The 15,113-nt window shown below is 38.4% G+C and overlaps 1 protein-coding gene across 1 annotated transcript in view; it reads right to left on the reverse strand.

Moving 5' to 3' along the window:
• Positions 1 to 10,909: 10,909 nt before the first annotated feature.
• The window catches only part of LOC118625027 (fibrous sheath-interacting protein 2-like), an 85,455-nt gene continuing 81,251 nt past the window's right edge, over positions 10,910 to 15,113 (reverse strand). Inside the window, 1 exon segment of the mRNA XM_036253344.1 lies at positions 10,910 to 11,046. Within this exon segment, the coding sequence (XP_036109237.1) occupies positions 10,910 to 11,046 (137 nt within the window).

The following is a 15,113-nucleotide window of genomic DNA, read 5'->3' on the forward strand; positions in this document are numbered from 1 at the left end:
TTTCTTGGGGAGAAAAGCAGGCCATAAAACTGGTAGTTCATAGTTTTGTCCTAAAGGGACTGAGTTCATTTGTAACCATGGTGAAAAATGTGAAGCCTAAGCGTGCTGCCAAAAACAGTACAGGTAGTTGTAAAGGCAGTTGGGAGGATATTGTTAGATTCATTGGACATAGGAGCTAAACTGTAGGTTAAAGTTAATACCAGTTGTAGAAACAACAAAAAGCACCGCAGTGAATTTTTTTGGATCCAGATATTCTTATTCCTGTTCCCTGTTACTTGTTACCTTTGCTTATTTATTAAAAATTCATTAGAAAAGGGTTTTGAAATATGATCTTCACCTGTAAAATGATCGAGATAGAAGATAGACAAATGTTCTTTGGTTCTTATGTAAAAAAATTCATTTTGTTTAAATAATAATCTTACTTTCTGTGACATGCAAGGATAATTTAATTTGTTTTTGTAAATGAACTAACCATATTGATATTTGTGCTATAATAATCATCAGAACAATGTACTTATTACCTAATATGTTTTATTAATAATTAAACATGGACTCCCAGCTTATTAAAAACATAACATAGAGGCATAACATTGAACAATTTCCAGACATGTTTGAAATGTGACTATTTGAGGAAGACTATCTAGACTACTCAATGGATATTTGTGAGAGAATTAAAAATTATTTTGTTTTGCCCTGGCCGGTTTGGCTCAGCAGTTAGAGCATCGGCCTACAGACCAAGGGGTTGCAGGTTCTATTCCCAGTCAAGGGCATGTACCTGGGTTGCAGGTTGGATCCCTGGCCCTGGTCAGGGTTGTGTGGGAGACAACCATTTGATATGTCTCTCCCATATCAATGTTTCTCTCTCTCCCTCCCTCTCTCCCTCTCTCTTTCCCTTTCTCCCTCTCTCTTTCCCTCTCTCTCTCCCTTCTATTCTATCTAGAAATCAATGAAAATATACTCAGGTGAGGACTAAACATAATAATAATAATAATAATTTTGTTTTCTAATGTTTACTGAAAAAATGAATTGACAAAATCTTGACTGTAAATCTGGAAATGTGTAAAAGAATCAGATTTTTTTCACATCATGTGATTATATAATCTAATGAAGGGTTATGCAACAAGAAACAAATTACTTCTGTAGAAACCAGAAAATTAAAATGTAATTCACATTTCAGAACTTTCCTACCCATATGCATTTAATGTAGTAAGAAAAGGTGGTTTGTAAATATGTATTTTTATATAATTCTTTCTCTAACATTGCTAAATTTATCATTATTTGAACAATTTCAGAGGTCAAAAGTGCATGAAAATCCATGACATTGAAATATAAAAGGAGTGATTTTTAATGTTAAAAATTTATATTGAAACAAATAATGAACAATGAATATTGAATTCTACAGGCATTTACTTTTACCTATTTTACCCTCAAGAATATTTTGTAAAATAAAAAAGGAATGCTACTCAGAGCTAACACCAGTGTTTCAATTTCCCATATCACCTTCTAGACTTCTACTTATATACATGCATATTTATCTACGTTTCTTGGCATGTTTTTATATCTGACTTCCAGATTTTTTACAATGATGAAGATATTGCAGAGTTATTTACTGCTATTTCCATTAGTTGTGCAGCTATATATTTTTTTATTAAAAAATATACAGACTGACAAACCCCAGAAGAGGGGGTGGGCGGAGAGATAAACCACAGAATTTATATGCATGTATGCATGAACAGTGGATGTGAACAACAAAGTTGGGAAGGCGAAGGAGGGGGGTATCAGTGGGGGGAAAAGGAGAAACATCTGTAACAAAAATAAATAAATTAATTTTAAAAAAGGAAAAAATATTTTTGTACTTTTCTACAAATTGGTTTATGTAGTTCCTACAGAACTGAAAGTTCAGTAATTTAAAAACAATGTGATTCAGTACGTGTAGATTTGTTTTTTATCTATCATTCATGCTCTGATTACATTAGCCATACCACTTACTACAAAGTTTGTGATTACTGTCAGTTACTAAGTAATCATTGTAATCTATTTTTTTTATGGCTGAGTAATATTCCATTGTATGTAGCACACCTTCTTTATCCATTTGTCTTTTGATTGGAGCTTTTTATCCATTTACATTTAAAGTAATTTTTGATAGGTATGTAGTTGTAGTCACTTTATTAATTGTTTTCTGATTGTTTTTGTTCTTTTTTTATTCACTTGCTCTCATATGTTGATGACTTTCTGTAGTGTTGTGCTTGGATTTCGTTCTCTTTATTTCTTGGATATCACATAGATTTCTGGTTTTTGTTTACCATGTACTTCACATATACTAAGTTATGTTTATAGTAGTCTGTTTCAACTTGATGGTTGCTTAGGTTCAAACACATTCTGCTTCACTGTCATTTTTACTAACCCACCCATTTGTTTTCATTATTATTTTTTCACTTTTGTGGACTTGTGTGTATCCCTTAATTTACTGTTATAACTGTACATGATCTTTCTACTTTTGCCTTTTAACCTTCATACCAGCTTTAGTATAAGTTGATCCACTACTTTATTACATGTCTGCCTTTGTCAGTAAGAATTAATTTTTTTTGAATATTTTCTTATTCTTACTTTTATTTTTTTTTCCTTCTTCTTTTTAAAGGGGTCCCTTTAACATTTGTGGTAATACTAGTTTGGTGGTGATGAATTTCTTTAGATTTTTCTTGTCTGCAGAGCTCTTAATGCTTTCTTCTATTCTAAAGGACAATCTTGCTGGGTAAAGTAATCTTGGTTGTAGGTCCTTGCTTTTTATCACTTTGAATATTTCATTCCAATCCTTTCTGGCCTGCAAAGTTTCTGCTGAGAAATCAGCTGACAGTCTTATGGAAGCTCCCTTGAGGGTAACTAACTGCTTTTAAAGTTCTCCCTTTGTCTGTAACCTTTTGCATTTTAATTGTGATGTGTAGTGTGGGCCTCTTCAGGTTCATCTTGTTTGGGACTCTCTACACTTCCTAGACTTATGTGTCTATTTTCTTTGCCAGAATAGGGAAGTTTTCAGTCATTATTTTTTCAAATAGGTTTTCAGTCCCTTGTTCTTTCTCTTCTCCTTCAGGTACCCCTATGATCCAAGTGTTGGTAGGTTTGATATTGTCCCAAACGTCCCTTAAGCTATCCTCATTTTTCTGGATTTTTTTCTTTTTGCAGTTCTGATTGGGTATTCTGCTGTCCTATCTGTTACATCACTAATTCTGTCCTCTGCTTCATCTAATCTTCTGTTGATTCTATCTAATGTATTTTTAATTTCTGTCTGGTTCTTTTGTTGTTGTAGACTTTTTAAATGGAATTTTTTGGATGGGGCATTGGTTAATAAAACTATATAGGTTTCAGATGTACTATTCTATAATACATCATCTATATATTGTATTGTATACCTGGTGCCTGGTTCTGTTTTCAAATCTCCTTGTATGTTTTCTAATTCTTTGTTGAAGTTCTCACTGAGATCATCTATTCTTCTCCTAAGTTCATTGAGCATCCTTTTAAATATTGTTTTGAATGCTATATCTGGTTGATTGCTTGCCTTCATTTTGTTTAGTTGTTTTTCTCAAGTTTTATTCCATTCTTTTGTTTGGGACATCTTTCTTTGTCTCTTCATTTTGGCTGCCTTCCTGTATTTGTTTCTGTTTATTAGGTAGATCTGCTATGTCTCCAGATCTTGACATTGTGGACTTCTGTAGTAGGCACCCTGTGGGCACCAGTGGCACAGTCTCCCTATTCACCTGAGCTGAGTGCTCCTGGTGTGTCCCTTGTGTGTATTATGTATACCCTGCTGTTGTAGTTAAACCTTGATTGCTAATACCATATCAGTGGGTGCGAATGACCCTCAGGCAGACTTGTGAGAACTGGCCATGAAGACAAAAAATAAGCTATTGTGTGGGGGCTGAACCTACTGTTTCGGATTCACTGTATTGAAGCTCTGGGGCCTACCAAGTTCACCTTCTAGGTGTGTCATTTGTGTTGCTAGTAGGGTAGTGCTCTGTTGTGGTCTGAGGCACACCAACAGGTGTGTTGGTTTTGGGATCTCTTAGGAGGGGCTCTGATGTAGGCCAAGGTCAACTGCTGCTTGTGTATGTCCTGGGGCTCCCCGGTAGGAGATACAAAGTGATCTGTGATTGGTAGCTGCTTGTGTTGGGCTCACAGGTGCCTTGGAGTGGTTATTATGTAAACCCAGTCTGATTGCCACTAGTGCCAGGTGTGGGGCTGCTTTGTAAGGGTTACAGGGTGGCATTGTAGCATAACCTGAAATCTGGTAATGTGATCCCTCCAACTTTGTTCTTCTTTTTCAAGATTGCTGTGGCTGTTATGCAGGGTCTTTTTTGGTTCCATATAAACTTTTGAAGTATTTGTTCTAGTTCTGTGAAGTATGTCATTGGTTTTTTGATGGGGATTGCATTGAATCTATAGATTGCTTTGGGTAGTATGGACATTTTAATGATGTTAATTCTTCCAATCCATGAACAAGGTATGTGCTTTTACTTTTTAATATCTTCCTCTATTTCTTTTTTCAATGACCTGTAGTTTTCTGCGAATAGGTCCTTTATTTATTTGATTAAGTTTATTCCTAGGTATCTTAATTTTTTTTGCTGTGATGGTAAATGGGATTAATGTTTAAGTTTCCCTTTCTGTGAGTTCTTCATTGGCATGTAAGAATACCATTGATTTCTTGACGTTAATTTTGTATCCTGCTACTTTGCAAATTCATTTATTGAGTTTAGTCAGTTTTTGATGGAGTATTTGGGGGTTTTGTACATATAGTATCATGTCATCTGCGAATAATGACAGTTTCACTTTCTCCTTTCCGATTTGGATCCCTTTTATTTTTTCTTCATGTCTGATTGCTGTGGCTAAGACTTCCAGTACAATTTTAAATAAGAGTTGCCAAAGTGGGCATCCTTGTCTTATTCCTGTTCTGAAGGGAAATGCTTTTTGTTTTGCCCATTGAATATGATGTTGGCTGTAGGTCTTTCATATATGGCCTTTGTTATGTTGAGATATGATGTCTCTACTCCCAGATTGCTAAGCATTTTTATCAGAAATGGGTGCTGGATTTTGTCAAATGCTTTTTCAGCATCTATTGATATGATCATATGATTTTTATCTTTCATTTTGTTTATGTGGTGTATCACATTAATTAATTTTTGAACATTGTACCAGCCTTGCAGTCCTGGGATGAATCCCACTAGGTCATGGTGAATAATTTTTTTGATGTATTGCTGGATTCTACTTGCTAGTATTTGTTCAGGATTTTGGCATCTATGTTCATCAGGGATATGGGCCTGTAGTTTTCCTTCTTTGTAGTGTCTTTTTCTGGTTTTGGAATTAAAATTATGCTGGCCTCATAAAATGAGTTTGGAAGTCTTTCTTCTTCCTGAATTCTTTGAAATAGATTGAGGAGAATGGGTATTAATTTTTCTTTGAATGTTTGGTAAAATTCCCCCATGAAGCCATCCGGGCCTGGGCCTTTGTTTGCTGGGAGAGTCTTGATTACGTCTTCAATTCCTTTTGTTGTTATTGGTCTGTTCAAGTTTTCTATTTCTTCCTGGTTCATTTTTGGGAGACTATGTGTTCCTAGAAATGTGTCCATTTTGCTTAGATTGTCGAATTTGTTGCTGTGTAATTGTTCGTAATATTTGTTAACAATCCATTGCATTTCTGTGGTGTCAGTTGTTACTTCTCCTCTTTCATTTCTGGTTTTGTGTATTTGGGTTCTCTCTCTTTGTTTCTTGGTGGGTCTAACTAAGGGTCCATCAATCTTGTTTATCTTTTCAAAGTACCAGCTCTTTGTTTCACTAATCCTTTGAATTGTTTTTTTTGGTGTCCATGTCATTTATTTCTGCTCTGATCTTTACTATTGCTTTCCTTCTACTTGCTCTGGGGTTTTCTTTTTGTTTGCTTTCTAGTTCTTTAAGTTGTGAGGTTAAATAGTCTATTAGAAATTTTTCTTGTTTCTTGAGGTAGGCCTGTAGTGCTATGAACTTCCCTCTCAGACCTGCTTTCGCTGTATGTTATAGATTTTGTGTTGTTGTGTGTTCATTTTCATTGGTTTCCAGGAAGTTTTTAATTTCTTCCTGGATCTCCATAGTAACCCATTCTTTTTTCAATAATGTGCTATTTAGCCTTCATGTTTTCAAATGTCTTCACATGTTCTTGTTGCAATTGATTTCTAGTTTAATGCCATTGTGATGTGAGAAGTGCTTGATATGATTTTAGTCTTCTTGAACTTGTAGAGACTTAGTTTGTGCCCTAACATGTGGTCTATCTTTGAGAATGTCCCATGTGCACTTGAGAAGAATGTGAATTCTGCATTTTTGGGGTGTAATTCTCTGTAGATATTTATGAAATCCATTTGATCTAGCACTTCATTTAGAGTCTGTGTTTCCTTATTAATTTTTCATCTAGATGATCTATTCAGTGATGTCAGTGGGGTGTTGAAGTGCCCTGCTATGATTGTATTGCTGTTGATTTCTCCTTTGAAGTCCTCTGGAAGATTTTTAATATATGTAGGTGCTCCTATATTGGGTGCATATATATTTGTCAAGGTTATATCTTCCTGTTGGATAGATTCTTTCAATATTATGGAGTGGCCTTCTTTGTCTCTGGTTATTGTCTTCATTTTGAAATCTACTTTATGAGATATGAGTATTGCTACCCCAGCTTTTTTTTGCTTTCCATTTTCTTAAAGATTTTTTTCCATCCTTTCCCTTTCAACTTATGTGTATCTTTTGTTGTGTGGTGGGTCTCTTGTAAACAACATATATGTGAGTCATTTTTTTCTTATCCAGTCAGCTACTCTGTCTCTTTTTATCGGAGCATTCAAACCATTCAGATTTAAGGTGATAATCGATATGTACTTATTTATTGGCATTTTTGTTTAGTGTGGTTCTATTTTTCTTCCTTTTCCTTCTACTAATTACAGCAGTCCTTTTAGCATATCTTGCAGTGCTGGTTTGGTGTCAATATACTCCCTTAGCCCTGGCTGGTTTGGCTCAGCGGTTAGAGCATAGGCCTGTGGTCCAGAGTGACCCAGGTTTGGTTCCCACTAAGGGCGCATACCTTGGTTGCAGTTTGTCCCCGGCCCTGGTTGATTTTATATATATATATATATTTATATGTATATATATATATATATATATTTATTTATTTATTTGTATATATTTGTATATATTTATATACACACACATGCACGCGCGCGCGCACACACATATATATATATTTTTTTTTCTTTAACATTTTTTTTTTATCTGGGAAGCTCTTTATTTGACCTTTTATTTTGAATGAAAGCCTTGCTGGATTGAGTAGTCTTGGATTCAGGTCCTTGTTTTTCATGACCTTGATTACTTCATGCCACTACCTTCTGGCCTGTAGTGTTTCTGTTGAGAAGTCAGCTGAGAGCCTTATGGGGTTTCCTTTGTAGGTTACCTGTTGCTTATGTCTTGCTGCCTTTAGGATTCTCTCTTTGTCTTTAATTTTTGTCATTTTAATCACTATGTGTCTTGGTGTGGGCCTGTTTGGGTTCTTCTTACTGGGGGCTCTCTGTGCTTCTTGAACTTGAATGCCTTCTTTCTTCACCAAGTTAGGAAATTTTCTGTCACTATTTCTTCAAATATATTCTCTAACCCTTGCCCATTTTCTTCCACTTTGGGGACTCTTATGATGCGAACATTATTACGTTTCCAGTTGTCCCACAGTTCTCTTAAGCTATCTTCCTGTTTTTTAATTGTTTTTTCCTTTTGGTGTTCTGATTGGTTGATTTTTCGCACCCTGTCTTCTATTTCACTGATCTGGTCCTCAGCTTCCTCTACTCTGCTGATTAGTCCTTCCAATATGTTCTTTATTTCTGCTATATCATTCTTCATTTCCACCTGGTTGGTTTTCAATGTTTCTATATCTTTACTCATGGTGCTGATGGTCTTACTCATGCTGTTGAGCTTCCTCAAGATCATGGCTCTGAACTCTACCTCTGATCATTTGCTTAACTGCATTTCATTGATCACATCTTTAATAGAGGTCTCTTGTTCTTTCATTTGGGATTTGTTTCTTTGTTTCACCATTTTGGCTATCTAAGTGGTTTTCAGAGTCTGCCAAATTTTCCCTGTGGGTGTTGGTGTTCTGCTGTTTGTGGCTCCCTCTACTGGGTTTGGATGGGCCTGGATATGCCTGGATGGGCCCACATTAAACATCACTTTCAAGTCTTACTTTCCTGGGTAGATTTGTAAGCCCAAGAAAGGTTCAGTTATCCTCTAGCTTTTTCCTGGAGGCTATTATTCTCAGTTACTCAGTGCCTTCACATTTAACCCTGGTGTTCTGCATAAGAGGATTTCCAGAGGGTGGGATAGATGCTGGTTGTTAATGAGCCTCAATTTGCATTTCTTTGCCTCACCTAGGAAAGTCTGAATCTCCAAGGGGGGCTGCTGCTTTTCCCCACAGCTCTGGGAAGGAGCACACTGGCCACTGTTCTTTGTGTTCGCAACTCAGCAAAAACTCTGAGTGCCCTCCAAATCCCGGGTGTCCCCACATAGTTCCAGCCCTGTCTGCCCTCCCTCTGCCGTAGCCCCCAGGTGAGTGTCTGTGGCTATTTTAGAGATCTGTCCCAGCTCTATATGCTTTGGAGGGGGCTTTGTCTTTATTCCTCCAGGGCGCTGCTCACAGCTAAGACTGATGCTGTCCTTGGGCTCCCAGCCCGCCACCCTCTTGCGCCTCTGCAGATCCTACCAATGTCCCTGGTTATATGCTCCTGTCCTGCTGCTTTTCTGTTGCTTTTTCCCAAGGATTTTTCTTTATTTTGATTTTAATTCCCGTTTGGTCCTGAGAGATTGTCTGTGTAGCTTCCTTTCACTCTGCCTCCATTTTCACATCTTCTAAGGCTATCTTGTGCACAACTGGGTCACACATGCCTCTCTGGTGCTTCAGCACCCTGCGGGTCCCATGGTTAACTAGATTGTACAGTTCCTGCTGGGTCACACAGTCCTCTCTGGTGCTTCAGCACCCTACGGGTCTCATGGTTAACTAGATTGTACAGTTCCTGCTGGGTCACACAGGCCTCTCTGGTGCTTCAGCACCCTGCAAGTCCCATGGATTACTGGAAGGCATAGTCCCTGCTGGGTCGCACAGGACTCTTTGGTGCCCCCGCACCCTTCAGGTCCCGTGGGAAGGCAGCTGGATAGCACCAGTCCCTCTTGGGCTCTGGCTTCCCACCGCTCTTGGGGGCTACTGGGTGCGGAGGTTGAGCAGCTGGATAGCACCAGTCCCTCTTGGGGTGCAGCTCCCCACTGCTCTTGTGGGCTGCTTGGTCACACAGGCCTGTGTGGTTCCCCAGCTCCCCAGTACTCTTGTGGGCTACTGGCCTGCACAGGCCCCTGTGGAGCCCCAGGTCTCACTGCTGGCAGCTGGGGAGTGCTGCTGCCCTGTTGGGCTCAGCTCCTGCTCAGCCTTTGCTCTAGTGTTTGGGGATGGTTCTCTACTGCTGGTCTGTCCTTCTGTTGCCTAGGGATGGATGTCTGCTCCCCAGCTTCTGTTGCTGGAGGTATATCTTGACTTTGATCCTGCTGCTACTGTGAGGGATGGGTTGGGCTCCCAGATGTCCGTGGCTTCTGAGACCTGAACCTTGGCAGCTACACTACTGTGCACTGGTTTGTGTTGAGACAGGGTGTCCCCTGGTTCAGTGGTGCCAGGTGCACTGGTAGGCTTAGGTTGCTGGGCCCTAGTGGCTCCCACTGCCTCTTCCCAGGGAAGACCTGGGATCTTCCAAAATGGTGGAACCTCCCTGTGGTGCAGGGAGAAGTGCCCTGTAGAGCTGCTTACTGTGGTAGCCGGCTGCTCCTCCACAGCACAGGAGCCTTCTGTGCTGGGTCTCTGCACTGCAGGAGTTTGGTTGTCCACCTTCATGTCCACTCACACTCTCTCACACATGCGCTCACCCTCTCACACACTCACCCTCCCTCGGGTCCTGCCCATCACCATCTTCCCCTAAAAAATTGACTGACACTTTTTTTCTATTTGGTTTACAGTTGTGGATCTTTTAAACAAGATCCATAGATTCCAGGGGCAAACATGCTGAAGTTGGATCCATATCACAAAGTAGCATATTAACTGATTTTATAACATTTATTTTATCACTGTACTAGCTATCCATCTTGTTAAATATTCCTTTTCTTTTATATTGATTTTACAAATAGAGCCTTGATAATATATTTCCATGCTAAAATACTTACATAAATGTTTTAATAACTTTAGTGACCAGTGACTTATTGATAGTATTCTATCCACAAAGGTATTGTGTCTAAAAAGATGTTTTTCAGTCCCAGAAGATATTTCATGTATATTTATTATTTTATGCAAAGTAATTATTTGATTGTATATGGTGGTTTATCCATATTTGGATCTTGTATCTTGGGGCATATATTATAAAATGATGAACTTTTATCTTCAGGTGGGAAAAACTGATTTCTTATATGTGGTATACATACTTTTGTTCGAATATTCAAATACATCTTCAGCAGAGAACCAACCACTTTCATAGCTGTGGCATAGAATCTAGCTTCAGTCTCATCTCAGTTTGCTCACTGTTTTGGTAAAAATACCTCTAAAAATTTAAAAGAAAAAAATTCAAGTTCATTTTCTGGTCATTGCTGAGAGGTGACTGTATCAGGTGACCTTTTGTCTTTATCCTTGAGGCGCATAGGTAGCACCAGCACTCAGCGTCTTCTCATACCGAAATGCCTGTCAAAACACTCACGAGCCCTTCTCTTACCAGGCCTCTATTTTACTTTTATTTGCTCAATGTTTTATAAATCATCTTATGGCACACTATGTTATGCTTTAAAAATAATTTTATTTTCTAAGGGAAGTAAGCATTGTAATATCAGGTATAAAAGTTTTAATCTTTGTCCTGGTGAGGTGGTGATGAAGATTTGGAAATATCTGTTTTAGTTCGAGAAAACACCTTTGACAGAGCTGACGATACCTTTGCCATCATTTTAGATCCTTGTTTGGAAATACCAGCCCTTGGAGTTTCTGTGGAGAAAGCAAAAAAGTAATGTGGATATTTAGTAAGCATTTTAATACTATAGTCATACTACAGCATTGATTATGTAGACTTTAAAAAGTGACATTTATAAAATACAACATGGATTAAAAATTAGTTCACGAAGATTCTTTATTTTTCTGCAAAGGAAAAAAAGAGAATGCTATTTCCATTTTTGGGCACTGAATATTGATGAGGTCAAATACCTTAGCTAAGGTCACACCACTAGAAAGTGGCCAAGGTGGGATTAGGCTTCAGCTTTTTGACTCTCTTGGCATATTATACCTACTGAACGCTGATGCTTCTTTAGTCAGGTGTGCAAAGTATGCCTTTCTTTTTCTAGCCTAAAACTCTCTGGAAAAGCCTGGTGAGCTAAACTCACTGTGGAAACTAGCTGTCAGTTCTGTACAGTGAGGGTGCCCATTTCTGAGTGGTCAAGTGAGAGCATTCAAACTGCTGTAATTTCTCACCTATTTGGAGTAAATTTTTAGTTGACTAACTTTTTTGTGTGTCATGTGAGATAAGACTGTAGATAATAAAAGATTAATGCTTTTGAATTCATTTTTCTGCACCATTCAGCACACTGGCTCTTTGAGAATATATTTTAATTTCACAAAATTATTTTATGTATAAAGACAGAAGTCAGTATTTATGTGCTTTTCTGAAACTTTATGGTAAGATGTGATAGGACAGGAAAACAGAGAGCAAAAGTCTCTATTTTCTCAATTCTAATACATGCCTAAGTACATGACTTTACCCTCTACATTTATCCAGATTTGTTTTTTCTAGCAAGAAATATCTTCTATGGTTAAACCTAAAATACCAGACAGCAAAAAACAAAAACAAAAAACAAAAAAAACCACCAAAAACATAAATAAAGAACAGAAGTCTGTTTAGGTTTTTTTAATGACATAAGAATTAAAGAGGAAAAGACCACCGTGTGCAGCACATCAGACAAAAGCATGCATGACAGAGAAAGATGTGCCTGGAGAAGCAATGTATATGTTTTACTAACACTATCAAGATATTGTTGCAAGACTTTGAAAGTCTCACTCCAGAGGTAAAATTAGTGTCTGTTCTTGAAAGTTGTTGGTCTTGTTTAAAATGCAGATTCCTGGGCACTGTTACTCCAAGTTGCTAATTTAAGCCAATCCGGAGAGGATCCTGAAATCTGCATTGTTAAAAGTATCCTGAGTGGTTCTGCATTCATTACTAGATTCCTACATCTTTTTCAAGACTGGTGGGTGGCTGCCCTGGCTGGTGGGGCTCAGTTGGTTGGTCGTCTTCCCAACAGGTTGCCAGTTCTATTCCCGGTCAGGGCACACGTCCCAGTGGTGGCCTCGATTCCCGGTAGGGGGCCTTCAGAAGGCAGCTGATCGATGTTTAGTTCTCACATGGATGTTTCTTTCTCTCTCTCCCTCTCCCTTCTTCTGTCTCTAAAAAACAATAAGCTATTCTTAAAAAAACAAGCAAACAAAAAAGACTGGTGGGTGGCTGACATCCTAGGTTAATAGTATGCATATAACTCATCTCCAGAGGGAATGGCGCACACTTATTTTTATCAGTTAAAATTTTTTTTTCACAGCAAAACTGTATGATATCTTTGGTCATTTATCCAATGTGGCCCCCATTCTGGAATGCAATAGCAACTTTATGGAGCCAAAATGTGCAGGGAAGAATAGGATCAAAGTCAGAAGACCCATTTTGAGCCCTGAAAGCTGTACATTTTTGGACTGTGTAACCTCAGGCGGTTATTTACCTCTATTTCCTCTTTGGTAAATTAGGCTTTGAGACTCGCAGAAGGTCAATAGTAAGGTATATGGGACATGGGCAGGTTTATTTTTATTTTTATTTATTTTTTTGTTATTTTGTCCACAAATCATTTCACAAAAGCATTGAATTATTTGATAACATTTAAATGTCAAGTATTTTGACATAAAACTTCCATCTTCAGCTTCTTTGGAAAAATGCTAAGACCTGAATTGGAAGACCTGGCAACAATCCAACATACTCCTGCCTTTAGTCATACTCCTGCCTTTAGTTGGGGTATGACACCTCCTGTGGACCACAGACCTCCCTGGCTCAACCTGCTGCTCCTTTATTTATGTATTTATTTATCCTCATTTGAGGGTATTTTTTTTTCCATTTATATTCAGATAGAGTGGGTGGGGGAGAGAAAAAGAGAGAGAGAGAGAAACATCAATGCAAGAGAGACACATCGACTGGTTGCCTCCTGCACAACCCTGACCAGGGCAAGGAACTGAACCACAATTGAGGTACATGCCCTGCACTGGAATCAAACCTGTGACTCTTTGGTCTTTGGGCCGATGCTCTAATGGCTAAGTCAAACTGGCCAGGGCATCTACTGCTCCTTTATATTACCTGCCTGACTCCTGTGAACATTTGAGTGTGTGAACTCTGGTCATGTTGAATGAGTTTAGGCTTTGAAGTTGGGCGGATCAGGGTTTGAATCCCAGCTCTGCAGCTTATGAGCTGTGGAGTGACTCTGAGCAACCTACACTCACTTTCCTCCTTAAAGATGCCCACTTTTCTCTTTAATAAAATGGAGATAGCTGGTACTTAGTGAATGTTGTTTCCATGATCTATTACCATCCCTTTGGTTTGTAAAGTAGGAGAACTGCAAAGCAAATGGCAAATTGCTCTACATATAAGTAGTAGAAATATTATTTGAATCTCATATTGATAATAGGTATACGTGCTGCAAGGGAGGAGCCACTCATTCCAGGAGGAATGCTAAAAGGATGGTATAGTTTGTTCTGAAATGACTTCCATAAGGGATACAACTATCAAGGCTATTCTTGTTTCCATCAGAGATGGTGATAAACTGCCAAGACACAGCAAAGTTCTTAACTTAGTCTTTTGTTGGACACTACACACTAGAGATACCTAAAAATTTTCTGAGACTTAGCCCCATAATTTTTTGCATTTTTTTTCTAGGATTGACTCTATGGACCTTGGCTACCATTAAATTATTATCAAAGGCTCAAACATCTTTTTTAAAAAATTTAATTAATTAATTAATTTTTGTTACAGATGTTTCTCCTTTTTCCCCACTGATTCTCCCCATCCCCTCCCTCCCGGCCCTGTCCCCAGCTTTGTTGTCCATGTCCATTGTTCATGCACACATGCATATAAGTTCTGTGGTTTATCTCTCCCCACCACCCCCTCTTCTGGGGATTGTCAGTCTGTACCCCACTTCCACATCTCTGGGACTACCCCATTCCTCAGACTTTTATGTTCATTATATTCCACGAATACGTGAGATCATATGATACTTGTCTTTCTCTGTTTGGCTTGTTTCGCTTAGGATGATACTTTCCAGGTCTCTCCATGTTGTCTCAAAGAATAAGAGATCTTTCTTTCTTACAGTTGCATAGTACTCTATTGTGTATATGTACCGCTACATTTTTATCCATTTGTCTACTGATGGACACTTGGGCTGTTTCCAGATCTTAGCTATTGTAAATAGTGCTGCTACAAAACATGGGGGTACATATATTCTTTCTGATTGATGTTTCAGGCTTCTTAGGGTATATTCATAGAAGTGGGATCACTGGGTCAAATGGAAGTTCAATTTTTAATTTTTTGAGGTAACACCATATTGTTTTCCATAGTGGCTGCACCAGTCTGCATTCCCACCACCAGTGTACTACAGTCCCCTTTTCTCCACACTCTCTCCAACACTTGTTGTTTGATGATTTGTTGATGGCAGCCATTCTGACAAGTGTGAGGTGATACCTCATTGTTGTTTTAATTTGCATCTCTCTGATGATTAGTGATATTGAACATTTCTTCATATGTCTCTTAGCCATTTGTATGTCCTGTTTGGAGAGGTATCTATTTAGTCCTCTGCCCATTTTTTAATTGGGTTCTTTGTCTTCCTTTTGTTGAGTTGTATGAGCACTGAATATATATTGGAAATTAACCACTTATCTGATATATCATTGGCAATTATGCTCTCCCATACAGTGTGTTAAGACTCAAACATCTTAAATCACAAAAAATGCCAGCTCTGTCTGGCTCCTCCCTCCTTTTA

Source organism: Molossus molossus, unplaced genomic scaffold (genome assembly GCF_014108415.1).
Source record: "Molossus molossus isolate mMolMol1 unplaced genomic scaffold, mMolMol1.p scaffold_m16_p_11, whole genome shotgun sequence".
In the NCBI taxonomy this organism is placed as follows: Eukaryota; Metazoa; Chordata; class Mammalia; order Chiroptera; family Molossidae; genus Molossus; species Molossus molossus.